The sequence below is a fragment of the Diaporthe amygdali genome (assembly GCF_026229845.1).
Source record: "Diaporthe amygdali strain CAA958 chromosome Unknown NODE_29_length_634662_cov_65_424859, whole genome shotgun sequence".
Lineage (NCBI taxonomy): Eukaryota > Fungi > Ascomycota > Sordariomycetes > Diaporthales > Diaporthaceae > Diaporthe > Diaporthe amygdali.
In genome coordinates, this window is record NW_026517049.1 from 207,064 (window position 1) to 234,661 (window position 27,598).

Here is a 27,598-nt window from a genome sequence, read left to right on the forward strand (position 1 = left end):
CTAGGTATTGCACCTATTTCACAGCTCCATCATGTTCGTAGGAATATTCAGTGACCTGGAGCTGGTCAGTAATTGTGGTGGTACCTCTTAGTACCTAATAAGGTTTTAGGAAGAGGCCGGAGACTTGCCGACTTCCCTATGAATCTTTCCCCGGATTTACCCACTTAGTTCTGTTCCATTCCGAATGCTTAAATTGAAAGGACTGCTTTAATCGTAAATCCCCACTACCAAGACTTTGAAAAAACACCTTAGAAGTTCCATGGGTCCGTCAATAACTCCGCCACCACCCCTGTGACTAAGTAATTATGGATTTGAAAAAGAAGTAGACCTGTCTGCTCTTTAGGCACAGGGGCTTCAGTTGACAACCAGCTGTTGTATGACTAGCATGTCAGTCGACGTGCAGGCAAGGGGGCTTCCGGCCAAATCTCGTTTGAACGACACTGTAGAAAACGAAACATCGGTTCAACCACGCCAAGCAGAGTTTCCATCTAAACGCTGAAAACAAATCACTTGGCAGCGGATACAGCCTCGTCCGTCAACAATGTATGGCTTCGCGTGATGAAATCATGGGCTATACGTTTTCAACATAAATAGCTGCCAATCAGACCGCATCCAACAAAAGTCTTTCCCCTTCATTGTTTTCTATCAGCTGGTCTACACAACTTGTCTTCCGAGTAGTTTCTTGTCCTTTTTTTCTCTGCTCGGAACTTTGCTACAAACTATCATACCTTCATCATGCATCCGGTTAATATTGCCTTAGTGTCCTCCTTGGCAAGCCTGTGTCTGGCAGTCCCACCATCGTACCAGCAAGAAAAAGAACGACGCCTCAACAGCAGGCAGTCTGACCAGTCGGGGTGGAATCCGCCGTCAGACCTGGCGAAACCTCTTAAGGAAGTCTGGGATCATTGTGAGAAGACCTACAATGATGGCGATTTATACGGTTTCAAGAATTACGGTTGGGATCAGATCATGGCCACAAAAGGGTAAGCGTGGTCTTATACCATTCTATTCGTCTAAATTATCAGTCCTTCTTGCTAACACTACCTCAAGCGTGATCAACTACTGTGTTAGATGGGACTCAGACGAGGCAGTTCCGGAATCCCAGCGAGAGCAAATCGCCAACGAGGTCAACACTGCGTACCAGCAATGGTTCAAGTGGGTCTACAGCTGGGACAACTTCCCATTCAACAATATCACCGTGAAGGTGGTTGGCTGGGCTGTGAAGGACAAAAGCCTCCTGCAGGGTTCGACCGACGGCCTCGACATCTACACAGACGTCGACTCTGAGGGGATCCCGCAGTGCGCCGAGTCGTGCGGCCGATTCTTCCACAAAGATGGAGATTACAGCGGCTGCGCTTCGGGTGCTGATCGGCATTACGACCAGTCAATATGGCTCACACCAGGCCATGATGGCGGTTCTGGAGGCGACTGGGGCCAGCGAGTCGCGACGGAGCTTTTCATGGAGGGCATCAACGGTGGTGACAGCTTGCTGTACATCCTGCACGAACAGGTAAGAGTGTTTCCAAAGAAGACGGCTCAACCTATAGACTTCCGAGGCTAATTACTTTTTTCAGGGCCACTCTTTCGGCCTCGATGACTTCTATGACTGGACTCCAAGCACTCGTGGTGACGATTTCATCATGAGCAAGGGCTTTGTGGCAAAAATTACCGATTTCGATGGCTGGATGCTCCGAAACTGGTGGTACGAGCTGTCTCGCCACCGAGGATGGCAGAAGTCTTCGTAGGAACACTGCTACCTACTCGGGCCACATTTTTCCCCTTGGGCCAGACTGTCACTTTGTTTGGCCCTACTCAATGCTGAGTGGACCGACAAAGACAAAGCTCAGTATGGCCATGATGGAAAGACACAAGCAGCCTCGTCTCGCCAAGGATTATATTCTCACTGTACTATATTATTACTTTTTTGTTTTCCAATTCAAGCAAAACTTCCAGGTGTATACTTTACTTTCTAGCATTCTGGAGACATGAAGATTACTTTGACTCATATACTGCTACCATGACCGCTCATATCAGCGCCTTCCATAGACATTGGATCAGTACCTACTGCATCCACATTATTGTTTGGTGGAACTGCTAGTACCAAAGTCTTGTTTAGAAATCATAGCTGGAATATGGAGTTCGCAAAGACGAGAACAAGCATATTGGCCTTCGGAAGCAAGCCGCTGTCTTTTTCTTCACGCGGAATCCCGTAAGAATAGTGAGCGCCTCGCAGCGACGTATTGGGTGTTTGCAGAACGATTGGCGGGCAAGCACTCACGGATTGCAATTGTCTAGATACAAGGGTCTGCCAAATGCCCTACGATTTCATCCGTGTTCCTGTGCGAAATGGTTGGTTTCCATTACAGCCCCTGATTGTCGCCTTTACATTCCATGTTACTTTGGCTGACTTTATATTCTCCCCCCGTCAGCCAGACCCATGCAATAGTCATTATTGTATCCAGTTTCAACGAATAATTAGTCGCTGACACCAAGCCAATGAGGTGTGTCAGCCCATGACCCTCTATAGTGTAGTGTTTTCAGCGCTCTCGTGGTAACTAAAGAATTTCGAAGTGCGATCAATAAATTGAATTGCAGCAAACAGGCAATCGTCTTCACTTCGCTTCTCGAAGTCTCCACTGGGATCTGCTACGGCAGAGCGACAGCGCAGCCGTCATCGTGCTCATCAGCGCTCTAGTGAGCTAGCAGCCCCCCGAGAACAGTCAATCGCATATTGTCAACTAGCTCGGTCCAAAATCAACGGTGGTGATGGCGGTCGGTGCCCCTGCCCTGCCGTGCAACCTTTCAATAGGTTTATAGATAGCGATCATAACGCAATGATCAGAACGATTCTTCTTTACTCTCCAAATATTTCCAATTTCACGCTTGAGTCTTATTCCCGGCTACCTCCACCACGGGCTTTACTCCTTGCCGTGTCGGGGTCAATTCGATCTTCAGCCTCCATATCAGCCACAGACGACGTGCATCAGTAGCCCCGCAACTGGTCTGCTCCGGAACACGGGGCTTGTAAGCAGCCAACCTGCAGGAGGTGGCAGAATCTCCATCTCAAATGGGTATAGACTGACTGTCCTGTAAAAACGTAGACTATATGCGCTGGCAGTGCCCGGGGTCGAGGAGGAGGCGGTATAGAAGCTGCGATCGCAGCGCCTTGGAAGGGGGTTCTACTTTTACCCTTCACAACTTTAGGACTTGCCGTTCCCCTCCTCTCTCGCCCAGATGTCTTCGTTCCAACAACAGCGAGCAGCTTCACACAGCGATTTTCATCACGCCTGCGAGCTCCGCGATAGCATTTTCAAGTCAACTTGGAGAACTGCTCAAGATTGTCTGGATGTTCATCTCCAACGGAAATCACCCATCCTCCAAGGTGAGCATGCGAGCCACCCTTCCATCCAGCCATGCTGGCATCGCACCGTCCACTTTTCATGAGTCTCAGAATCATGCAAAGGAGTCAAGGAGACATCACTGACTGGTTTTGCAGCAGACTCCTACCTCCATCAACGCAAACCAAAGCCGCCCCCCGACCTTCCAAATCCAGAAGTTCCTGAACACGCCCGGCAGCAGCGAGCCCTTCGCACTCGCTGTGGGGCCACAGACCGATCGCCAGAGTCGGATCAGAGGATACCTCGCCCAGTTTGAGACAGTGTTCTCCTCGCCGACTCGATCTTACTAAGTTGTGTCAATGTCCGGCGGTCAGAATGTGGCGTCGGATCAGTACAGCAGGGCTGACGTCGGGACCCGTGGTCTCGCATGCCCCTTTGCTAAATCTGATCCCGAAAGATACATGAATGTCGAAGCATGCAAGACAATTGAAGGTTTCAAGGAGCCGAGATTCCTCTTGTGCGTACAATCAAATGTCCTTTCTCGTGAGGGTGCGGTGTCTCCCCTAGTTTCTAGCTGACGATAGTCCTACAGTGAGCACATGTGGCGGAAACATACACGATTCTATCGCTGCGGGTATTGCATTCATAAGTGGAGCACCTCATTGTCTCGCAAAGACGTCAAGCAGAAGAAGGAGCAGCACTGGAGAAGCTGCGAGGACAAGCTCCGAGGTGCACAACTCCCTGAAGAGCCTGACGAAGGCAGAATCGAGCTTCTGAATGGGAGACAGCAACGACAGTTCGAAAAGATAAGGTCAATGAAAGACGTCGGGACCAAGTTGGAGGCTCTATACGGGGCTTGCGGGAAACCTCTGCCGGAAACATACCGTTGGTCCAACCCGATGCCCAGCTGATGACCTACCAATCATTGATTACTACTTGTGCTGTGTACTAATGAATTATTATCCAGATGCGACAACGGCTTTCCCTGCAGTCCCGCCCGAGATGACTTACGAGTTAGAAACTCGAAATACATCTTATCATAATGAACAATCGATCGGCCACGGTGAAGGTTTCCTAGAGGGTTTCGGGCGCGTCGATCCAGGCGCCCCCAGCCAGCATCGACGACCTCCTACCAGCAGCAACGTGTCAAGGAACACTGCCGCATTGAAGGCCAGAAACAATGCTGCAGTAAGCGGCGCCGACAGACCCAGGGACGCAGACTCTGGTTATGTATCCATGCCGAGCAACAGCGGGGATACAACTGGTGATTCGTCCGGAGTCCGGCCCCCTTTCGATCCCATGATGGAATGGTCTGCGTCTTATACTAGGCCTGATGGGGGGAGCGCCACTTATTTTACCGTGTCAAGCTCAGGGTACGTCGCAAACGACAATCACTTCGCCTCCGATTACGAGCACGGCCGGCATAGCTATCTTCAAGGCGATGGAGATAGTGACATGGCCTTTTACGACAGTGCCAGTTTGTCAAGGGACGCCTCCCTCTTGGGGCTGATACCCCCCAATTCCGGACCAGACAACGTCGGGGAAGACGGAAGATCATGGCCATTGTATCCTGATTTGGAATGAAGGAACCAGCCCGTTGAATGGAGGCGATTGGAATCCCGGCGGACAATTTTTCATTATCATGTCAGACAAGACTGCTCAAGAAGATGCGGAGAGGCAGAAAGTCTTGTCAAACTTGGTAGAGTTTCAGCTCCCAGAGGAATTTGTGGACAAGTGAGGAGCGAATGGCCTGAGAGACCGTTTTTGGTTGTCTTAGATTCTAGATGAATCCCTTCTCATACATTATTATATCTCAGCACAATGTTTCCATGCGTCGCGCACCATATTGAATCCCATCAGGTAACTGGTACTCGCGTGCAAGACTTCGAGCCGTGAATCGCTCTTGCAAACCTCTGTTCCCAAAGTTGAAAACGCCTGTCACGTTCGTCTCTATCGTTCATATTCGTCCCGCCAATAGTGGCTCTCACCCACGGGGTTGGTAATGACTGGGAGTTCATTGGGTCGTACGACCTGCACCTGGCGGTATGCGCTGCCTGGTGTACCTCTCTGTGCCCCTTCAGATTCAAGACGAACTTCCTCGCCGTGCCAATTTCTCAATCGCCGCCTACAGGCGAAGCCGCCAAGTAACCTCGCGCTCCTGTCGTTGTCCGAACAAGTCTATCAAAGGCGGGCGGCCAGCCCACTGGTCCTGCCTGCACCGCGCTTGCTATCACAAATATTGTCTCTTCGCTAACGCACCAGCTCTCCACTTCACTGAGAGAACCTTGACTGTGCACCAAAGCTCCTCGTCCTCTGATTCGGCTTAGATCTGACCCTTCCAGATGTCCACACCCTGAGCTTCTTGCCCGTGAACCAAAGCACCGGGATGAACATCGAGATGACGATCATCGTCTCAGCATAAATGACGAACGTCGCTAAGAGACCCTTTTGCGCCACCCAGGTAGTCGCCAAGCTGGCGAAGAAGAAAGCGATGATGATCTTGAGCGAGCTGACGTTGACGAGCACGGGTCCGGCCCACTGAGGGTATGACTCGACGATGAACACGTTGATGGTGACCATGAGGCACAGGAAGCCGAATACAATCAAGAACGAGCCGACGAGCAGCACGGACCAGTGCACCGTGGACTCGCCCGCGTAGCCAAAGACAAAGCATCCTGCGATGCCCGAGATAAACGGGATGATGGTGTTGGCGAGGCCAAACTCGGCCTCGCGGACGCCGTTGCGCCGCTTGGCGATCTTCGTGGAAACCTTGTCAGCCACGGGGCCGACGATGACAAAGACCATGCCGGTGGCGAGGACGAAGGGGATGACCGCTAGCCCGGTCCACTGGAACTCCCAGCCCTGCGCGAGCAGGGCGAATGAGCCGAGCTGTTGGGCTGCCTGATTGGTGACCAGGAAGACGCTGTTCGCCAAGACACCCCAGATGACGGCCGGGAAGAACGTCGTCCGCAGGGTGTCCAGCATCGACTTGCCGGCGTTTTTCCATTCGAAGCCGAAGTTGAACATGCCAATGTTTGTCCAAAGCGTGCGTGGGCCAAACCTAGCGTAGTCGAGCTGAGGACGGACTTCTCCAGGTCCCAACTTCTCCTCGGACTTGCCGCCTGTTTTCAAGTGTCATCAGTAAGATGAAGGGCAAATGTGAAGTAGGTTCAGAAACATACCAAGCGCCTCCTTAGTCCGTGTCCACCGTGTCTCCGGGAGAAGTGCAATCAGGAGTAGCCAGGCGACGATACCAGCGCCGGAAGTAGCGTAGTACAAATATCGCCAGTCATAATTAGCAGAGATGTATGGTGCAGCGATGCCGAGTCCGACAATAATGAAGCCCTGTGTCGCAGTCGTCAGTTGCTAGCCTTCATCTCATATCGTAGAAGTTAAAGTATATTCTTACCTGACTGGCCACAATTGCAGACTGCGCCTTACTCCGCTGATGGATGAAGACGATATCCTGCACAATGAGCGGAATCAACGCCTCGACCGCACCAGCACCCAATCCCATAACCGCCCTCGCGGCGAGGTGGGACTCCAGCGACGTCGAAAGTCCTGCCCACAGCCCACCAGCCCAGGCGAGCACAGCCGTCAAAAGAAGGACAGGACGGCGACCGACAGCAATCGAGAGGGGGACCAAAAGGTAGCTCGCGATACCGTTAGTGAGCAGCGGAATGGTGGCCAGCATAGATACTTCCTCCAGGCTGGGCGGCTTCACGCCCTGAGGGATGACGGCCAGGGGGTTGAGCTGCGTGCCCTTGCCTCCGGACGCGGCAACAAAGTCGATGTTCCGGATCGTCGTGGGGTCGAGGCCGGCGTATTCGAGGAGAAATATGGGGATCAATGAACCGATGATGACCTCGGCAGAGAGGGCCAGGGATCCGACTATTTTTATCCCAAAACGAGTCAGACGCCGCAATGGAGTGTCTAGGCACACAACACGACAGTGAGATGCGCTGAAGCTACTCACAGAAGCATAGGGTTCCAATGGCAGTCCATTTTCTCCAGTTAGGCAGATTCAAGGGATCTAAGGTGTCGTCAGTCGATCTGCTGTGGCATATGGTCTAAGTAGGTACTGAGGAGGTACTGAGGAAGCTTACCTTTGGGATCTGATGAGGGCATCTGAACGGTTGAGAGTCAGCCAAGTGGCTTCCTTACCCAGCTAATGTGCAGTGGAGGATGAACGCACCGGAATCAACCTCAAGTTCCCATTCTCATCGAACATGTCCGCGCTACCCACGACCTGCGTTGAGTCGCCACCACTTTGAATCGACATCACCTCGACATCGGGTTCCTTCTTATCCTCCGGGTATGAATCCATCTGAACGAATGTGTTGTTGTCAACCCTCTGAAGGGGCCAGCTCATACGGGCCGCCATTTTTGCTGGCTTTGTTGATATGTTTTTTTTTTTTGTTATGTCGGGCGCCGGGCCATGAGAGAAACGAGAGCTAGGCGGGAGCTCGTGGGCAAGCCGCTCTAGAAGGCGAGTATATCAATGAATTGTAGAATTGACACCACCATAGCCAGTTCCCAAACAATGCAAGATCTAAGAAGTGCATATATGAGAAGCAGGTTTATGATTTGGCAGCAGTGCCAGAAGGGAGTGTTTCGAGAGAAAGCCGATGGACATCATGCAGAACAGTTTGAGGTTCTGTCCCCTGACCGGTGAGATACAAGGTTTGGGTGCCCAAATAGAACTTTGCCCAGCCTCTAAGGCCAGTACGGGAAGGTCTCGACTTTGACGTCCGGGCGCAGTTCTTGGGGTTGTACCAGGGCCCAGGTATGGTGCCCTGTCAGGGGGCTCCACGATACTTCGTTGCAGACAAGGAGCCCACTGAATAGACTTCAGTAACACCAAGGACACTCAGCCGGATGGCTAGATGCAGGGTTAACAGCCGAGTCCAAGGAAATAACGGGCTCTCGTCTGAACGATTAGTGATGTACGCAAATCACATTTGCTGCGCTCAGGCTGCCGATGAACTTTGACTTTGGACGATCCAAGACGGGTCTTGGTCTCCGTCCAGAGCAGCCATGACTCCTGATCCCGGTCAGTCGTAGGCAGGGACAGACAGTGAGGTTTCCAGAAAGCGACATGCAACGACGTCAGTCGATGATTGGCATCTGCTGCGCGAAGTTTTGTCATAACCAACAAAACACCAGACGGTTACCGTCTCGTCCTCCACAGCGGAATGTGGGCAGATACATCGACGACTGGCGTGGGCGTGCCCACGGTTTCGAGCCACCGGGATCGCCAACAGCCTGTGCAGATCTGGTGGCTTGGGGTCTCTGCAAGAACAATACAGGCCAGCTTCTCATTGGCGACAATTAAGCCCGTACGGCTGAGGAATTTGGGTACGGAAGAGCCGCAGTCAGTGCGGCGGGCGGCAGTCTCAGGAGCTGCGGGCGCGTCAAGGTTGTTGCTGTCAAAAGTGCATTGAGTCCCGGAGGCTGAAAAGGCGTCCCACCATCCATCTGAAGGACCGCCACTCGATTAGCACCTTGCTCGGCCGGTAGCTTACGTCTGCTTCCCCGAGCCCATGTCTCGAAAAGGGTTGGCAACACCAATAGGGTCGATGAAGCGGCAGATGGCGTGGCGCGCACGTGGACTCCGCCCAGTCATTTATCGTGTGCATGAAAGCTATCGATAAAGACGTGGATATATCATCATCAGCACACACCTGTGACAGTGGAGAGGTGCTGAAAGCTGAGGCTATTGATTATCAGACCGGCAGTTGAGATAGAATTTCTCTGGAAATTGACAGCGAATGTGAGGGGAAAGTTGTTGCTGTTGCTTCAGGTTTGGCCCAAGCAGAATGCATGTTGAGGCCATGAGACAAACCCCTGGACCGGAGGCAACCTGAAGCAAGGATCCTGCCTGTCTAGATCCAAAATGCAACGTGGAAGTCCACTTCGGGATCCAACCCGATGCCTCTAGCCCTACGCAGTACACGTACAGAACACAAGCTACTTGGGCTAGATGCTCTGCCTCTACACGTATTCAGCAACCTCTTAGCATCACTTGATATCATGCCCCTGGACGAGTAGTATGTGAAATAGTTCCCCCAGCCCATGAATTACCATCATGTCCATCTGTCACCCGCTAGACTAGTTGGCCTCTTGGCCGTTTGATGACGGCAAACATGGGACCATAAAAGCTTCAGTAACACTGATTTGACTTTGGGGCATGACAGGAGCTTCTTCACGACGGTAAGTGTAGCAACGGCTCCACTTCGCCGTGTTCAGATCGACGGCCTCACTTTTTCCCCCTTCTAACAGCAGACGAAGTCGCTCACACACGACTAAGAACAAGGATACTTGGAACATCCTGCGTACGACTTGTGTTCTGGGCAACCGTAAATTGAGATCAATGATCATCTCCTTAACTGGGCAGGATGGTTGGCAGTCTGCCTGGCAGTCTACCTGCAGAACAAGGTTGGCAGAGACGGCATAACATCTGAGAAGCGATTGATTGTTAATGTATGCTACGTACATGTATGCAAGACAGGCTTCTAGGCCCTTACGGGAAACACACAATGTTGTATGTAGGCCTCAGGATCTCACCTCCAATGCCTATCTCCCCGAAAACTTCTATACATGACACTGTACCTACCGAACACGGTTCCCGCGCGGCAAGAAAATGCGAAACGGCACAGATCAACAAAACTATGTAAGATCCTTGATAACAACACCCCCAAAGATAACTGGAGATCGACCACAAAGGTTCCCGCCCCGTATCGGATGCCTTGAAGGAACAGCGCCGAGCAGGCAAGGAGTCCCAGTTCCATGCCGTCGCAGAATCAGACGATCTCCCAGATGTGTCGACCCGTGAGCAACAAGCATAAACTCAACGCCATGCCCTCGTGTGCAGGAAGCAAAACACTCCGCGGAAAGTGGAGGGAAGGGCCGATACAGAATTCCTTCGTACGGGCCACGGCTATTCCCCGTGAATCCGGAAGAAACAATAATTCTGAACACTGCGCATGCTTGTGGTCGCGCAGCCTGTTTTCCACGGCGATGACGCGCCCGTGGGCTGACAAATGGTATCGAAACCGCAGTTGGTCGGTCGGTACCATCATAGAAAGGGACATGGGGAACAGGAATTGCCGAGTCGCCAAGTACAATCCATTCGATACATCGCCGGAAATGCCTGGAATCGATGGGTGTAGTGACTTCTGCAGTGTACGCCCGATGGCAAGCGCAGAGCAGTCATGAGCTTCCCTAAGCTAGTCATGTGTGGCCCCGGCGTTATGTCTATACACACATGAATGACATGTGCAAACCGAACGCCAGTGCTAAAACGAGGAAAAGAAATGTGAAAGGCCGATCCCCCTCCAAACATGCTGTGTCTCTTGACGCGAGCAGACAGGCCGTCCGGCCGTCTGTCAACCCATTATATCCCTTGACCAAGCAGGCGAGCAATCAGAACGTAGATGAAAATGGCACCACCAGCCATCAAGAGCTTGTGGTCGGCCATCCAGCCCCTGCCCGCCTCTCTCTGCTGCACAACAGCGTCCACGACTCCTTGCACCTGGCTGCCACTGGTTGCCATGGAGCCAACGAGTGGCGGTCCACAAGGCGCTCCCGCGGCGTTGAGGCTCTGACCAGTGGCTACATCGATCTTGTTCTCCTTCATCCATTCCCAGTTGGCAGCATCCTCCTCAGGCCATTCCTCGCGGAACTTCTTGCCACCGTCGCCCACTTTGATGTTTCCCTTCTGCGCGGCCTTGCCGCTCTCGTAGGTCCCGCCTCCGGTCGAGTTCCACCAGCGCGTTCGGGCGGCCAGAAGTCTGCGCTCCTCGGTGGAGGCTGTGATGGAGCCAGTCGTGACATCGTTTGACGTCATAAACGACAGCAGGCCAACCAGGATGGTGCTCACGCTCCAGGCAGGGTTGAAAGAGCGCGGGTGGAAGTCGGAGATGGTGAGGCAGAGTCGGGTGGAGGGTGCGAAACGTCCTGACGGTGTGTGCATGCGGATTGCTGGTGGCTTGAAGGGGTAATCAGGCGGGAAAATGAGGGTGCCCCAGTACTGGCCGTTGTGGTACGGTGTGTCGGGAGGACCGGTGATGATGTAGTGCCATCTGGTTGAGGATGTGGTTAGTCAAATTCATGGCAAGGTCAGATCCAAGGGTGGCGACGCCAGGAGTGCACGAGAAGGAGAGGAGAACATACTCTAATACATTGGACTCGCAAGGGTGGGCGACGATGTAAGGTGTGGGCTCTTTCTGCATTGTCTTGTACTCGCGCGTTAAGCGCGTCCGGGCAGCCTTGGTAGCCATGGCGCTGCTGTATGATGTGATGGTCAATGCCTGACGATGATGGTGGTGTTGATATTGAACGATGATGGTGATGGCCGTCCCCCGGAAATGGTTCGGCCGGCTCGGGAAGGGTTGGTCAGAAAGGGAAATGTGTCACGACGCCCCTTGTAAATGGAGAAGACAACGGGCGCAAATGATTGTACGAATACTGCGAATAGAGACTCGACGTTCTAGGTACGGCGAATGACGAAATGAAATGGAAAGGAGCCCCAAGAAGTGGACGTTGTCCGGGGTTGAAGATGGGTTGAGGAGGCGAACCTTTCTAGGAGGCGGGCTGACGAGGTTGGTGATGGCAGTAGGGCGGCGAGATGGAATGAGTGAATGGATGGATCGAGTCCAGAGTGGCACCTTGCGACGCATGCGGCAGGCTCTGCCCAATGCCTGCTCAGGCAATGGTACCGTACCACAGTCGCCTGTCTAGCACCGAGCGAGCGAGTCTAGGAGTCTAGGCTTGGGGGCTAAACTCGCAGCAATGCGTTGAACGTACGACCATTTTGAGATTTGGTATCATACCAACAGTTTGTATTGGAATGCATTAAAGATTTGTGAAATGTTGTATCGATTGACAAAAGTTTCAATGTCAATTTTATTTACCCTTGGTCTCCCGATCAAATCCGTGCAATATTGCAGGTACTGATACTTGCTACGTTTGGCCTTCCCTGGCCGACTGGAGCAGGAGGCTGCAAGTACCCAGGTACCCAGGTACCTCACCAGCCACACAGGCACGGCCACTTCGGCAGAGAGCGCGATCTTCTCCAAGTCGCGACTCCGGGCTCGCAGGACATCCAAAAGATTGCTGGACCATCTAGCAAGGAGCACATTAGCCAGAGAGCTCTTGGAAACTGCCCATGGCTTCCAATCAAAGCTCCGGTGGCCTTTCTGTACGTATCAGACCCATCCTGCTCCCTTCAGCTGCCTGTCTGTCTTCAATGGCTAACACCAATTTGTCGCAAGGCCATCGAAGCTCTCCAGAAACTCGAGACCGATGCGGCTATCCTGCGCCAGCAGGCCCAGAACATGGACCAAGCCGACCTCGTACGGAACCAGCAGGCTCTACAGAGGCGATTGCAGCTGGTCAGCCACTTCTGAATGCCCTGAAACCTTGCGACCACAAGAAGAACTCTCCTGACATGTGATCAACAGTTGAGCGACCACCTCCAACGACCAGCCACTATCAACTCCATCGAGGTCCACGGCGCCAAAAACACTCGCAAAGGCTTCTTGGACCCGGTCTTTGCCCCTCTCGTTAGCAACAGTCGCAATGCCGGCACAACTCTGGGGGAGGTCCTTGCGGGCGTGCAAGAAGCTACCGCCAAGCTGGAGCGATTCGACATCTTTCACCCCGAGCCTCAAGTCTACCTTTCCGACGCCCGCGAGTCGAGCCCCCACGCCGCCGGGACTGATATCGATGTATCCATACGCGTCGCAGAAAGGTCGCGGTTCATGCTAAAGGGTGGTACCGATTTGGGCAACAGCGAGGGCTCCGGGTACATCAACTTGCTCTGCAGGAACATGTTTGGTGGGGCCGAGCAGCTGTCTATCAACACCAGCGCAGGAACACGGACGAGGTCGGCCTACAGCGCAGCACTGTCCGCTCCCGTTCACGGCAACCCCGATCTGAGGCTGTCGGTGGAAGGCCTGTCATCCGATACGCAAAAGCCCTGGGCGAGCCATGAAGAGGTGGTCAAGGGAGGCACTTTGAAGGCGGCATGGCTGTCAAAACAGAACGACTTGCATAATCTCGCATACTCTGGCGCATGGCGGCAGATCACTGGGCTGAGCGGCAACGCTTCGCCCACGGTCCGGGCAGACGCTGGAGACAGCATGAAGAGCTCTCTCACCTACACTTTTACCCGGGATCGCCGAGACAACCCAATGCTTCCCCAAAGCGGTTACCTAGTAAAGATGATTACGGAATTGGCGGGGTTTGGTCCCCTGCGTGGTGATGTCGCTTTCTCGAAATCAGAAGTTGAGGTCGCCGGAGCACTCCCGGTGCCACTTCCAGGCGTCAGCAGTAGCAGGACCGGTATCTCCATAGGCGGAGGTCTTCGATTCGGTGTGCTTTACCCTCTGCCTCTCGGCTGGTCCCCCAAGGGCGAGTCCATACCAAGCCTGATCAACGATCGTTTCCAACTTGGTGGCCCCACAGACGTGCGTGGTTTCAAGCTCGGAGGTCTGGGCCCTCGTGAGGGAAGTGACTCGGTGGGTGGCGATGTCTTCGCGGCGGGCAGTGTCAATATGCTTCTCCCCCTTCCTCGAACAGGAGTGGACTCACCGCTCAGGCTCCAGCTGTTCGCAAACGGAGGCCGTCTGGTCGCTCTGCAAGACCAGAGTAGAGCTCGCGAACTGGAGAGCAAGGGTCTGGCCATGAGCCCAGCTGCGGTGAAGAGCGGCATGACAAAGGCTCTGAACGAGCTTAGCAACGGTTTGCCGAGCATAGCGGCAGGCTTTGGTCTGGTGTATGCGCACCCTGTCGCAAGATTTGAACTCAACTTTAGCTTGCCATTGGTGATGAGGCGAGGAGAGCTCGGACGCAAAGGTCTCTCCGTCGGTGTGGGCATCAACTTTCTGTGATGTCCGGGCATGGCTGAATCATGAAAGTGATGGTCACTACGAGCGAACGCGGCTGAGGATGTAACATAAGCGCTCAAGTCTGGGGCAATGTACAATTCATGATCGAGTCATACTTGTCCGTGTTCACAGGTTATTAACTTCTGCTCATCTTCCCTCCAGGACGGTTTCCATTGGAATGCCGCTGGTTGTCTCCGTCAAGGACGTTTGTTCGTATCAGCGCAAGTTGTCCAGTCTACAGCGATCTAAAGTCTTTGACCGATACCTACAAACGGTGCCCGGTGCTTGATCATTCCCATCACGGGCAGAAGACCTCGGCGCAGATATTCGTACTAGACGACGGGATCATAAGGAACACGTAGCAAACGACAGAAAACAAACAATTTAGCCATGACAAACGGTAGTTGGGTCAATCATATTGTCAGAAAACAGGCTACGGCTGAAGGGACGGATAGAGGCAACTGCCCCGGACCGTTGGAAATGTCGAAGATCTTGTAGTCGAGACATATGTGCAGCTAGCGGGCGTAATCGCAGCCTGTAGTGCATGTACGACACCGCAGTTTGAACAGAGGCCTTAACTGATGCAACTCGACCCCTGACGAATCCGTCTTGTCAGGATTTTCAAGTCAAATCCTGATCTTTTCAACAGCTCGTACGTTGCCAAAATCTAGCATATGCGTAACAAGTGGGCCTACCATATCAAGTCCTTGAAAGAGCTAAAGGCTCAAAAGGCCTCGGGTTCAAAGACTCGAAGACGAACCGGTCGAAAGCTGCTGTGACGTCCAGTATTGCCTACGCAATATTTCGTAGATGTATCCAGGCTACCCTTGGCATTAGCAAAAAAAAAAACTCCCGTCGTTGAAAGCAAGCTTTAAAGACAGTAGCTTCATGGGCTCCTGCCTGTGGTGCCATATCTCAAGTACGTCTGAGCAGGCTTGCTGGAGGTTCATCCATCTGTCAAACAAACCTCAGTAATACTTTGCATGGTACTGTGCAATCATCGTACTTGGCCAGGGGTATCATCAAACTTCAATTTACGTTGCAGTGGTAAGTTTCTCACAGTATACACCGGCAAGGTACCCACGTGTTCCTGTTTGGGGAACAAAGGCTCTTCGATGATCAGTGAAATACTGATCTAGCTGCTATCGATCAATAATTTGCTGACGTAGCGACACTGTGCTCAACCTCAGATCGAGGGAGCATTACAAACACGGTGAGGATCGGCTCCAAAAGACTTTGCTCGGCATTTCTTAATCCAAGGTTGCTCTTAACAGAGTCATCCCATTCAAATCGACAAAAACCTGGACTTACCCGTGCAGTCACTCATTCAGACCGAGTGTTGTTGGAATTAGGCCGAAGCCATTGGGAGCATCGCCCAAGTAGTCTAGGATCATTCACAACTTTCGGCTGTTTCAGCTTCTCATCTTCTAACAGTCTATCTTGAAATACTTGAAAGGCAGTCACGTACGGTAAGTGATTCTGTTAGTCCTTCCCGTGCCACGCAAACTCACATTTTGACCACATCAGAACTCGAGCTTTCCACGATTGTGGACAACACTCACATCTAATCGATAGATTCAGTCTTAGCTCCGTAAACCACTCGAGACACCACTTGACCGGAGTTTAGGACTTCAGTTGAGCCTTCGTGGCGAAATCGCCACCTCTTGAGAACTACATGACGAAGGTCTCAAGTCAGTTTTGAAAAGTTCTTGACTTACCTCCGAAAACGATTGCCTGCACTCCGAACCCAACTCAATCCGGCTCTTGAGGAAGCCTACATCATTTCGACTTGTCTGAGGAAGAAGAAGGTGGCTTCCGCTGCTTTTCTCCTACGAAATTAAAGCGAAACTTCCAGTTCTTTTCCAATCATCATCTTAGGAAGCCACGTGCCACCTGGCGCGTCAGCTTCATCGTATCACGAACCAGCATGGACAGATCAACTGGTCACGATGGAGAGATCAAGGGAGACAGTGTAACATTTGTTGCACTGTTTGACCAGGAAGTTTACGCAATCGAGGCGAACTCTCCTGTCAATGGATGGGTGGTCGACACCAAACAGTCCGAGAAAAAGAAAGGGGCCAATGCTTTCAAGATCATACTAAGGCCAGGGCACCTGGCAAATTTACAGAATAGGAGGGCAACCATCCTCTCTTCTACCTATCTTCACACTGGAAACAGTAACTTGACGCAGTTCAAGAAAGGAAAGCCTCTCATTACCCTCTTCCATCCCATTCGCGCTTGCATTGGGAAGAGCCGGCCCAACGTACTGTATCGCGCCGTCCACGACTGTCACCCCGGCAATGGGCTGTACTCGCGTGGGTTCGGAACCGTCAAGAATGATCCGATGAGCTTCATGGAGCACTTCTGCCGTCATCTGAACTGGAAGCGCCGTGATCCAAGCCCTTTCATGTCTACTACCAGCCATCTTTCCAAGGCCGTCAATGTCGCCAGGTGGTACGAGCGCAACGGCTTCAGCGGCATTGAGGTCCTCGTGATCAAAATGGACAAAGAGTGGCGGGAGCAGTCAAAAGTGTGGAAAGTCAATGATATCTTGGCCACGCTTGGTCGCTCTGCCATGCGCAAGGCGTCAGCCTTCGAGCACGAGTACCTGATCGAGGAATACATCCCGGCGTCTTGCGTGAGCCGACTTCAGTGGGAGAAGGTAAAAGGCAATATTCGAGCCCAACAGATCAAGGGAGAGCCCGGCAAAAAGCGAAAGCGAAGCCTTTTCGAGTCTGATGGTCGGGAAGGTGAGAGTGAGCTGGGAAATGAGTGAAATATCGGCATTTGGGGACTGGCAAAGAATTTCCTGTGGCTCAAGGAGCAGAATTGCTACATTTGGCTCCCACTGGGGAGGTCACGATTAATGATTACGGAAGATGGGATCCGTGTCAAATCTCACATTGAGCCTTGGACTGGGGAGCAATCAACAACTTTTTTGGAGGGTTCTCATGCCTGCGATGACAAAGACAAGAGGACCCTAGATTCGAGGTGCTTGGGGGAGAACCTCAATACTTCGGGATAATTCCACAATCGATGCATTTATTCTTTATTTCCCTGGTGTCTGCGGTTTGGTTGTTTTCACCTCAACAGCAAGGCTCCGTATGCTCCAAGATGCCAGTTTTGAAGGGTTTCGTTAGTCCTGCCTATTTACATAGCTAATCACCAAGTCCTCGCTTTGCGTCCAGTGTCTACCATCATTTCTGAGCACCTGCTTGCAAATACGCTCACGTTCCTTCGCTGAACATTGAATCCTGATCGATCTCTGTAATCGCTTTCTGAGTGTTAGTTGTCTCATGCATATTGAAAATACTTGATTTTCATTCCTACACGCGAGCCGACATGCCCGGAGTCTCACTTATCACTCGGGAAAATTGCAAATATCGAACAAATTCGCCTCATCTTCATACCAAGTCGTCTCCTACTCCGTCGAGAACGTCATCAAGTGTGGAGCGCAAAGTTGACGTTCATCCTGCATCCTAGCCACCATATAAGCACTAGTTTATTATAGACATCGTACAAAGCTTTGACCTAAACGCATAGCAATAGCTTATCGTAAAGACATCTTGAGTTCTCGAGGCACATCCATTCGACGTATCAGTCCCGCCGGACTTTGTAGAACAAGGATACCCGGGCCTTTCCAACCTGACCAGCCGGGAGCACAACTTGTGGAGACTTTGTTCCCCGCATTGTTCACCAGGTCCACTATGTACCTCCGGCTATGACCCCAGATGCGCTCGGCAGACCTAAAGACGGGTGTGCTTTACTAATTAGTTCGGTGACGTCTAAAACTGCTTGGAAACTCTATATCCCCTCATCAAGCTTGCACATGTGAGACATACCAGGTACTGGACTCGACTTGGCCGAGAGTAGGACGTCGCCCTAAACAAGAATCTATTCCATCTATTCCACAATATCAACTTGACGACGCAGAAACTCTGCTGGACGCTGACAATATGGCGACCGTTGGAGTTTTAATGGCCGGCTTGACGGGCCTGGCAGCTTTCTTATACGGGCCGCCCACTCATCGAGTCCTCACCAAGATCGGTGCATTCAGATCACTCAACTCGATGCCACTGGCCAACCCAGACGATCTTGTCATCATAAAAGATACAATTCATTGCGAGGATATTCATTACTACGCTCCTGCCCACACTCTTTTCACTGCGTGCGAGGATGTGAGCGCGACGCGTTTCCAGTGGTTCCCACCTCTAGGTTTCTACAATGATGCAAGCGTGGCATGGAACAGCAAGGGATCAATCCACATCATTGATCCAGAAGTAAGTTGGTTCACAGGCCCGCATATTAACGCAGGTGTAGACACAGACCTGCTGACGTACCAAACAGACCAGGGAGTCCAAGAGGCTCACCTTCGAAAATTTCGAAGGGCCTTTTGTCACGCACGGCATCGACGTTATTCCAGACCCAGAGAAGCCAGAGGCGGAAGCTGTTTACATCTTGGCTGTCAACCATGTGCCAAACGAGGCCGTCTACCCGCGGGATGGAAGCACTCCAGAATCCGACACAGGCACAGCTCCCAAAGCCACTTCCAGGATCGAGGTATTCCACCATACTATCGGCGGAGGCTCGGTCAAGCACATCCGCACCATCGCCCACCCGCTCATCAAGACGCCCAATGATATTTACGCCCTCAGTCAGACAGAGTTTTATGTCACTAATGACCACTACTACTATGAAGGCAACCTGCGATACCTCGAGGATCTGTGGCCCGGTGCGAAGTGGTCAAACGTGATCTGGGCAGCTGTATCCGACGATGGCACGGTACAGGCGAGCGTGGCGCTGGACAATCTCCACAACCCGAACGGACTGGGGCACGGGAGGTCAGCAGATGAGATCCTAGTGACCAGTGCCGCCGGTGGCTATATGTGGATCAGCAAGTTGGGATCATCAGACGCAAAGTCCATTGACGTCGCGGAGACGGTCGATCTTGACTCTACCACTGACAACCCGAGCTACTTCTCAGACCCGTACTCTCAGGTGGGCAACGATGCGAGTGGCTTTGTGCTACCAGGTTTGACCAGGGGGATGGATCTTTCCAAAACTGGCCACGATCCCTTAGGGAAGGAGGGTGTAATGGCCTGGCATGTCACACCCAGTAAAAATGTCACGGGAGCATGGGATCAGAAATTGCTGTGGGAAGACGACGGCACTAACATTAGGAATGCTGCTACTGCAGTTCTGGTTGCGGTGGATCCCAAGAAGGAAGACGGAAAGAAGAAGGCCTGGCTCTATGTGACTGGTTTCTCTTCTGAGAATGTGGTTGCAGTAAAGGTTGACCTGTCTTGAGTCTTGAACAGATGAGTGATACGATTTCACGATCAGGATGTAACAGTTGTCTGAGCGTCTTACCCTGTTGGTCAACTATGATTGACGACGTTAGAGATGGGTCACATTTTCGGAAGGTCAAGATAGTTGGATACTTTTTCCGCAGAGGCGCGGGAGTCTGTAAAGCGAATTAATAGGTCCGATGTCAGAGTTTATCTCAACAGCTCTGGTCCGAAATTGATTCAACAGCAACGATCGTTTCATTTCTTGTTCGTTACGAATATTCTTGCGTCTCAGACACTACCATTGGTTCTTTCACGGCTGGCGCCATTCGTTTCAGAAGATGGGGTTCCAAATTCCCTCTTAATCTCTTCACTGATTCCGTGCATATCACAGAAGTCCTGCTCTTGAGGCAGGTTTTCGCCCATCACCCAGCTGCCATGGATCCCAGCTCTAAGCCTGAACGGGAGTTCGATAATAGCAATTGGGCCTCCAGCAATCTTGGCAGTGTCTAGAATTATTATCTCGGTGAGAAGTTTGTCCCTTCTGTTCGCTACCGAGATCAAGTATCCATCAGCCTCGGGGGCTGCACGGGCATAGTACCAATTTAATTAGCTGACGCTCTTTCGTTGTGTTATGAAGGTTGAATGATCTTACCATCCCATGACCTGGGAACAAATGCAACTTCATGCAGGGCTGTAGACTTCCCAGCTGACCAGTACTCATACTTGCCAGTCTCGATCGAGCATTTCGCAATAGAGTTATACGCCCCTCCAATAGCAGGTTCATGGGAGTTCGGGTCGTGCATAGCAAGGAACAGGTGGCTATATGGTTTGGTCTCGTATCTTGCATCAACTTTGGGCATCTCCCCATCCAAGTTCACCAATTCCTGTGGCTCGACAGAGGGGTTGGTGGAATTAAGGTCGAATTTCCATCGCACGTAGTGGCTGATGGTGCTGTCCTTGGGTGGTTTTGCGCTTGGAGCTGTGTGCATGTTCTGGCCGATCGGTGGGAAAAACCAAAACTAAGTTCCAATTATTACATACTCTTGTTTTTAGAACTGAATGAGACAGATGATGTTCATCCAGGCATACCTTGTTATGATAAGTCAATGGAGCATCCAAGTAGACACAGCCATCATCACCGTCGAAGGCGTTGCCGGTGTGGCCATAGACTGCAAAGACCAGCATCAGCTTATAGTTTTATTGATCTTAGAGCAGAATAACAATGAGAGAGAACCGCTCCTCATCGTTCAATGCAAGACCTGTGTACCGCGACGGAAGTGGGTTGGTCCTGCGAAAATGAAGTGCAAAGGGGGCTCGTGAAGGGTCTCATCTTGTCCGAGAGTTGAACACCCACGAAAAAGTACTTACATGCATTCTTGTAATGGAACCATTTGATGTCTTCTGGCTTGGGGTTCCGACGCGGTAAAACCCCGAAGGTCAGAGGCTTTTCCTCGGACCACGCGAAGTGTTTATGACCCTCCTTCAATAGGTCGAGGGACACACTAGTCAATGGAGTAAGAATGAATACGACGTATTTGTCGGTCGCAGCCATGTCATGCATCATACCCGCGAACGGGGTTTGAAACCAGCACTCCTCGAGTTTTCGTCCGTTCTTGTCAAACAAGAAATATGCCACGTCCGTCGTGGCATCTCCTTTTGCTTCGTAACCCATAGTAATCATCTCACCTGTGTGAGGGTCGACTTTAGGATGAGCCGTGAAGGTGGGTGATGTGTATTGTCCGTGAAAGTTGTAAGCACCTAAGTTGTAAAAGTCAGAAATTGTCGACTCAGATTCGTGATTGAACTTGCCCTTAGTCTCTAGAGTATCTGGGTTCATTGCGTATGGTAGCGAATCCTCCTTTAGTGCCAATAATTGATTCTCAAAGTATACCACGTGTGTATTGGCAGTCGCATGGCAGCGCGCCCGGACTCGCGGATCGTCAGTATACCGATTCCTATACTTGCCGTATACCGCACTCCTGGCGGCGCGTTCGATTGTGAACTTCTCCGTCCGCACAAACTTCTGCTTGAAGTCTGCGTGCCCATTTTTGATACGCACGGCATCAACAGCTCCATCACCGTTGATAAACACGTCGTCGTCGTACAATGGAGCCCACAACGCATCCGGCATGACTCGATAATAGGTGCCATCAATCTGAGGAGGAATTTCTCCTCGAACCATGCAGTTGTAAATCTCAGCCTCAAAACGGCAGGGTGCTTCAGGGCCTTTGAAGAAAGGGTTCTCAGGATAGCGGGCTTCAGGCTGGTAGGCCAGCCGGGCCGCACATTCGCTAATATCTGCCATTGTTCGTCGAGGAATTTGCTCGTACTTGCAACACTGGAGAAGTGTGCACAGTAAGAGAGAAGCCCATGATGGCCAAAATGCCGTGGTCTTGAGAGTATCAATCAAAGCTGACCCCGCACAAGTTGGGACGCATAAGCTGTGCCGGGAGCAAGATGTTCCTACCGATCCAGGTTCTCCCCGTATTAGGCTTTCAGGATCTACTTTATTAGCGTTTAACTACTGATCTTCTCAATCATTGACTTCATAGGCATTAGATCGATAAGTTCCGTTTTGAACGGAGGATAGATATGTATCAATATTTATAGCCCAGGCCTACGTCTGAATGACATCAAAAATAGGCATTGGAAGTGCCTGCAGTGACCCATCCAACAATCTCATCACCATCAATTTCTACAGCCTTTGTAGTGTATATACATATTGGCGGACTTAGACGAGCCAATATGATCGGAGTAGATGCATTGGCCGAAGACCAGCCTAGCCCTGTTTGAGCGGTCTTGGAAGGAAAGTAGAGGAGTGTGGCCTGCATGAATAGCCGCTCGATTGTTTATTATCCTTCTTATGCGTCATCCGCTGCATTTCTCAATGCAAAAATGGCGCTGTTCATTGACTTGGATTCCGAGGGCCTCGAGCTGATGAATCTCAACACCATTCGTTGCTTTTTACAAGGACCTCGTCTTGTTGTCACCAACAGTGTCATGTCTGCGAATCCTCGATATTTCGTGGATTGTTTGATTATTTCCATGATTGAATGTTCGACGTTAAAGCCCTTTTGACTAACTCTGGATGCCTGGGAACCCCTGGGCTCTGCTCTCATGTATCATCTCATGGTGTGTATGTGTGGGACATGGCACGCATCATCGAAAGGTCGAACCGCTAGGCTCAATTACTCACTTCGCCAAGAGAATAGTGACAGGGGAGATACAGAAAAGGCAGGAGCGAACATGGCATCACCCTGATGAAGGAGTTGTAGACACGGACAGCTGCCCACAGCGTTTGACACTAACAAGGTCTGTCTCAAGTGACTACTTTGTTGATAGCATTTCAACGCATTGTTCAGGCGCTACTCTGCGTCCTGTATTGGATTTTCTTTCCTCGAATCCACGAGGCTGGGAGCAAAGCTGCCGACTCATCTTGGTCAGTTTCCGTAGCCGCCCTAAGTCGGGATAATATCCGGTCACTTGGCGCATTCCCATATTTCTCATGTTGTGGCACCCGTCTGACCGCTGCGCCGCTTCTAGTCTTTACCCTGACATTTGGATCAAGAGCGTGGGTTCAAGAGGCATCGCTGAGACCATGACAAGAAGTCCTAGGGGTTAATGTTATATTTAGGCAAGTCACTATTCTCTGTAGTGTGTGATTTACGCTGCACGAAAGTTCTAAAACTCATCTTTCGTGACTGATTGCGTTATATCTGCTCTTCCGCTAGAAAAAAGTTTTCACGCCAACATGTTGAGGCTATCGGGACTTGGCCGTTATCGTCGAAGGATACTGCTGCTTTGGGTCAAGGGTGGGTGGATAGCCTCAAGGCTCTTATCAAAGCTAACGATAGCATCATCACGAAGAATCATTGGGGGCTGGTCGTCCTGCATGAAACTCGGGCGCTAATTGAACAGTCAACTGATTTTAGGCAGCATGGCCCATACATTCCCGTATCCAGGTGGAACTGAGAGCTCTAACTCTCAACATAGGCTCTCGTGGTCCACCACGTGCTCGTAATCGCCAATGAACTGCTCACGAAACACATCCAAGCTGCTGGTAGCCAGGCAGGTCTTACGTTGTTTCTAGCAGTTCATGCAAATTGATCCTACGTATCTAAGCGAGCGCTTCAAACGGGACAGTCTCCCGGAGAAAATTGGTGCAACTACACTCGGCTAGAAGGGCCGGAGCATGCACCCTCGGCCAACACATCCAATTTGGTGGGCCGTGTTGTCGCAATACGGGCAAGCTCGAAAATAGTGGCATACCACACATGCAGCACGCGTGCAGGCAGTCAGCAAGGCGAAGCGCCTCGTGAGAAATCCAATATAATTAAGATATGTCTTTAGTCCAATGCTACCTAACTGGTCTTTTTCCTTGGTGCTCGCGAAGTTCGGTTTTCCTTTTTGATGATACCCTTTTCCTTCAAGATTTGCCCTATCGCCAGTCAGAATGAGGTGTTCCACTATACTGGTGGGACTTCTGTGCCCATTTCATGTTCTCTCAAAGGCTGTGTTTGCACATTTTCTGGTAGGTTCCATCTTGTCTCCTTGCACAGCACACAGTTCTGCAGGCCAAGCTTTGAGTCAAACAGTACTGAATGGAAGACACAGGTTGACAATACTGCACTTTTCGATTCGTCAGATTGGGAGAAAGAAATCTCTTTGGCCCAAGAAGCGTTGATAGATGCCTTTGCCCTGAACATTGCGTACAATGGAACTGCGAATGAAAGACAAATTCCGCTAGCCTTCCAGATCGCCAACACCGCTGGCTTCAGGCTGTTCTTTTCGTTCGACTACGATGGCAATGGGCCTTGGCCAAAGGAAGACGTCCTTGCGCTGATGAGAGAATACCAATCCAATGGCGCTTACTTTACCGAGAACTCGCAGCCTTTGGTGTCTACCTTCGAGGGCGGTTCCAACGCTACGGATTGGGTGGACATCAAATCAGAAACAAATTGCTTCCTAATCCCAGACTGGTCCTCTCTGGGCGCACAAGATGCCTGGGATGCCGCCGACAACGTTGCTGATGGGCTCTTCAGCTGGGATGCGTGGCCGAATGGTGTCAGGCTAATGGATGGCAGTATGGACGAGACGTACTTGTCAGTGATTGACAAATCAAAATACATGATGGCAGTCTCTCCCTGGTTTTACACCAACCTGCCAGGATACAGCAAGAATTGGGTATGGAAGTAAGTGTCAATTGCCTGGATGGTCCATGCACTTCATCTTCCATTCAGGTCTCACCCGTGCTCACAAACATTTCTGCGCTCTCTATTTGACGCTCTTTGACGCTCACTAACTCTCCTCCTCAATTAGCTCAGACAATCTTTGGGTGGATCGTTGGGCCCAAGTTATAAACGTTGGCCCCGCCTATGTTCAGATCATCAGTTGGAATGACTTTGGCGAGGTATGTTCTGCATGAGCGGAGATTGAATCCTTCTCAATTCCAAATATAGAGCCGGTTCACTGACTTCATACACAGTCCCACTACATCGGACCTCTGCACAGTTCTCCTGCTATGACAACGGGGGCCCTCTATGACTATGTCTCCACCATGCCCCACGAGGGTTGGCGCAATGTCCTCCCTGCGTTCATCTCGATGTACAAGAATGGAACAAGTGATGTGACACAAGAGAGTCTCACAGCGTACTACAGTAAGTACTGCTGAATTTGTTCCCAGACTCTTCAGAGCTATGAACAGAGGTTAACTTGCATGGCTCTTTTGCAGCTCCAGAACGAGGCTCGAACTGCAGCGCAGCAAATACCACCCTGAACACTGTCACTCATAGTCAAACGGAATACTCTGTCGACTTGCTAGGGAGTATCAAAATCTACTATGACGCTGTTCTGGCATCGCCTGCCAATATCACCGTCAAGGTTGGCGACAATCTCGTGCAAGCCACTTGGGATGCAACTCGGTCGCCCGCTAGCGGTCCTGGGGTCTACCATGGCTCCTATACTGTCCCGGTCCTCCCAGACCCGGACGAATCCTCGGATGTGGTAGTTTCATTATCTCGGGACGATGGCATCATAGCCCAAATTCAGGGGATGAGTATAGGAGGCTGCGGCGAAACAGGGATGCAAAATTTCAACGCTTGGGTCGGAACTGAAAACGTCGTGCGGACTGTTGATAGTTTGGCCTCTTCGACTACTTCAATATACAGTCTGGGGGCCACCCTTTCTGTAGTGCTTTTTGTTATGACCATACAGATAGTTTAGACATCCTTCCAATAGATTTCACCAATTCAGCGTTAACAAAGTGGATTCATGCTGGTAACAATACTTCTCACCGGATCTTTGAAGTCGATCACTAGTAATGTTGATATAATGAGTCTTCAAGGACGCGACTCCACCATTTCATCCAAGACAGTGCTCTGAATCTCATGTCTCATGAAGGATACTTGGTAATCTTGTAAATAGAAGAATATGATATTATTACATTTGATGAGCAGATTGCCCGATATACTATTACAGATCATTCTAGCGAAGACGTGAGCGGCGGCACGTGCTAGACCGTCTCGTACATCTCCTTGTTTGGCCGAGGTTCCTTCTGTCCGAACACCTTTCCAGTGACCTTTTCTCCGAGGGTATCAACCTTTCCACCCAGGAAGGTCTTGATGAATCCGTAGACCCCAGAGATCAGCCAGAAAATGGCGTTGACAAGGTCCAGCCAAACAGCCCCCTTCTCGACAGCGGTGCTGCTGCCCTTGTACGAGTCATCGTTGTCCCGGTGGAGGAAGATCCCGCCGAAGATTCCAAACACGATGATCCACAGGAGGAACAGCGTCAAGTCCCAGGAGAAGAGCCGGGCGGTCTTGAACTTGTTCGACACCGTGCCGAATGGCGCTGCGGCGGCAAACGCAACGGCCGTCACGCACGAGAGCGCCCCGACGATCAGACCGTAAATCCATTCGGGGGAGTGCAGGCCGCCCTCCTGGTGCTGTTTGTCGACGCGGTGGCCGTAGAGTCCCACGATGACCAGACCCAGCACGAATTGCAAGCCTCTGACGACGAGACGGGGGATGTTCTCCCATGCCTTGAGTGGGGCTGTCGCGGCTTTCTTTCCGTAAGAGATGCCGGTGTTGGCGCCTCGTTGAGCGTGTGCTCGGGGGTCCAGCCCATCCTCGAGGATGGTGTTCTTGTTCTTTAGGAGAACGGGGAGGAGTTTGGCAATGGCCATGATTATTATTCGTATAGTGTTAACTTGATTTGCTGGCCCGCAGCTGGTATGATGTGACGCTAATTGAATAGATGAAGGGATGAGAGATGTGGGCCCTTTTCGAGACAGTCGACCGAGGGTTGTAGGGTGAATGCGCTTAGCGACGTACAAGAATATGTAGTCGAGAGAAGAACAATAAGGAAACGAGCTGCTTGTGAAGATGCCAAATGACAATAAATGGACAGAAATTTGAAGTCTGGCGCAAAGAGTGTTGCTCAAACTTCTAAATATCTTGCATAGGGGCAAACTGACGAGAATAAACAATGCTTTGTGAGGATGTCGTATTGTTGCCGCGCTGAAATCGAGTGGCGCACAAAGCGGCCACACGTCAACTTGGCGATGTGCGAGCCGCGTCTGAAGGCCGAATCGTGGTCGCCAGTCATTTCATGTCTGGCTAAACGCGCCAGTCCATTGTATGCAGGGTGAAGTTTGACGTCGGGGCCAGACAGCACGGTTCGACAAAGAGGGCCTCGGAATAATTGGCCAAGAAACAATCTCGCGACAATGCAAGGCCCACTTTAGCGCTGAACCACCCCTGCTCCGTCAATGTCTCGTTTCAAAAGCCCCTGCCAGCTCTGCCAGCGCCTGCTCTTTTTCCCTGGGCGGGAAAAAGTGGGATGACATTTGTTGTCAACTGATGCTATTCTCAGGTACGCAGGACAGCACTATTGATCTTTGCAGATCCGATACCAGATGGCGACGGTCAACAGAGAGATCAAGGCTAGGCGCGGAGACGGCGGCACGCACTGGGACTGGTGTAGACCAGTCAAAATGAGTGGTTAAAATCACCATCTGCACTGCCCCCTTCTCATCAGCTTGGCCTCTTAAGACAGAGCCCTCAGATACGGCCTTTCA

General features: G+C 51.4%; 10 protein-coding genes across 10 annotated transcripts; 6 read left to right on the forward strand and 4 right to left on the reverse strand.

The window, feature by feature from the left end:
- Positions 1-735: 735 nt before the first annotated feature.
- On the forward strand, positions 736-1,745 carry J7T55_004338 (uncharacterized protein; the record flags this gene model as incomplete). Its single annotated transcript, XM_053131980.1, has 3 exons — positions 736-983; positions 1,051-1,510; positions 1,575-1,745. The coding sequence occupies 3 exons, from the start codon at positions 736-738 to the stop codon at positions 1,743-1,745; spliced, it is 879 nt and encodes a 292-aa protein (XP_052989951.1).
- Positions 1,746-2,496: 751 nt separating this feature from the next.
- Positions 2,497-4,922, forward strand: J7T55_004339 (uncharacterized protein; the record flags this gene model as incomplete). Its single annotated transcript, XM_053131981.1, has 8 exons — positions 2,497-2,501; positions 2,631-2,694; positions 2,956-3,024; positions 3,263-3,382; positions 3,497-3,648; positions 3,796-3,855; positions 3,931-4,223; positions 4,306-4,922. 8 exons carry the CDS (start codon positions 2,497-2,499, stop codon positions 4,920-4,922), a joined length of 1,380 nt encoding a protein of 459 aa, XP_052989952.1.
- A 687-nt stretch (positions 4,923-5,609) lies between these two features.
- Positions 5,610-7,722, reverse strand: J7T55_004340 (major facilitator superfamily transporter; the record flags this gene model as incomplete). Its single annotated transcript, XM_053131982.1, has 6 exons — positions 5,610-6,460; positions 6,521-6,683; positions 6,748-7,229; positions 7,315-7,371; positions 7,445-7,466; positions 7,534-7,722. The coding sequence occupies 6 exons, from the start codon at positions 7,720-7,722 to the stop codon at positions 5,610-5,612; spliced, it is 1,764 nt and encodes a 587-aa protein (XP_052989953.1).
- A 3,012-nt stretch (positions 7,723-10,734) lies between these two features.
- J7T55_004341 (uncharacterized protein) lies at positions 10,735-11,620 on the reverse strand (the record flags this gene model as incomplete). Its single annotated transcript, XM_053131983.1, has 2 exons — positions 10,735-11,422; positions 11,514-11,620. 2 exons carry the CDS (start codon positions 11,618-11,620, stop codon positions 10,735-10,737), a joined length of 795 nt encoding a protein of 264 aa, XP_052989954.1.
- Positions 11,621-12,507: 887 nt separating this feature from the next.
- J7T55_004342 (uncharacterized protein) lies at positions 12,508-14,233 on the forward strand (the record flags this gene model as incomplete). The annotated part of the gene is made up of 3 exons (XM_053131984.1): positions 12,508-12,540; positions 12,614-12,733; positions 12,803-14,233. 3 exons carry the CDS (start codon positions 12,508-12,510, stop codon positions 14,231-14,233), a joined length of 1,584 nt encoding a protein of 527 aa, XP_052989955.1.
- A 1,924-nt stretch (positions 14,234-16,157) lies between these two features.
- J7T55_004343 (uncharacterized protein) lies at positions 16,158-17,006 on the forward strand (the record flags this gene model as incomplete). Its single annotated transcript, XM_053131985.1, has 1 exon — positions 16,158-17,006. The coding sequence occupies one exon, from the start codon at positions 16,158-16,160 to the stop codon at positions 17,004-17,006; it is 849 nt and encodes a 282-aa protein (XP_052989956.1).
- A 1,180-nt stretch (positions 17,007-18,186) lies between these two features.
- On the forward strand, positions 18,187-19,537 carry J7T55_004344 (serum paraoxonase arylesterase family protein; the record flags this gene model as incomplete). The annotated part of the gene is made up of 2 exons (XM_053131987.1): positions 18,187-18,510; positions 18,578-19,537. 2 exons carry the CDS (start codon positions 18,187-18,189, stop codon positions 19,535-19,537), a joined length of 1,284 nt encoding a protein of 427 aa, XP_052989957.1.
- Positions 19,538-19,809: 272 nt separating this feature from the next.
- Positions 19,810-21,826, reverse strand: J7T55_004345 (uncharacterized protein; the record flags this gene model as incomplete). Its single annotated transcript, XM_053131988.1, has 4 exons — positions 19,810-20,069; positions 20,174-20,540; positions 20,611-20,690; positions 20,890-21,826. 4 exons carry the CDS (start codon positions 21,824-21,826, stop codon positions 19,810-19,812), a joined length of 1,644 nt encoding a protein of 547 aa, XP_052989958.1.
- Positions 21,827-23,974: 2,148 nt separating this feature from the next.
- J7T55_004346 (uncharacterized protein) lies at positions 23,975-25,743 on the forward strand (the record flags this gene model as incomplete). Its single annotated transcript, XM_053131989.1, has 5 exons — positions 23,975-24,052; positions 24,136-24,713; positions 24,841-24,931; positions 25,007-25,178; positions 25,253-25,743. 5 exons carry the CDS (start codon positions 23,975-23,977, stop codon positions 25,741-25,743), a joined length of 1,410 nt encoding a protein of 469 aa, XP_052989959.1.
- A 289-nt stretch (positions 25,744-26,032) lies between these two features.
- Positions 26,033-26,704, reverse strand: J7T55_004347 (uncharacterized protein; the record flags this gene model as incomplete). The annotated part of the gene is made up of 1 exon (XM_053131990.1): positions 26,033-26,704. The coding sequence occupies one exon, from the start codon at positions 26,702-26,704 to the stop codon at positions 26,033-26,035; it is 672 nt and encodes a 223-aa protein (XP_052989960.1).
- Between the last annotated feature and the right edge of the window lie 894 nt (positions 26,705-27,598).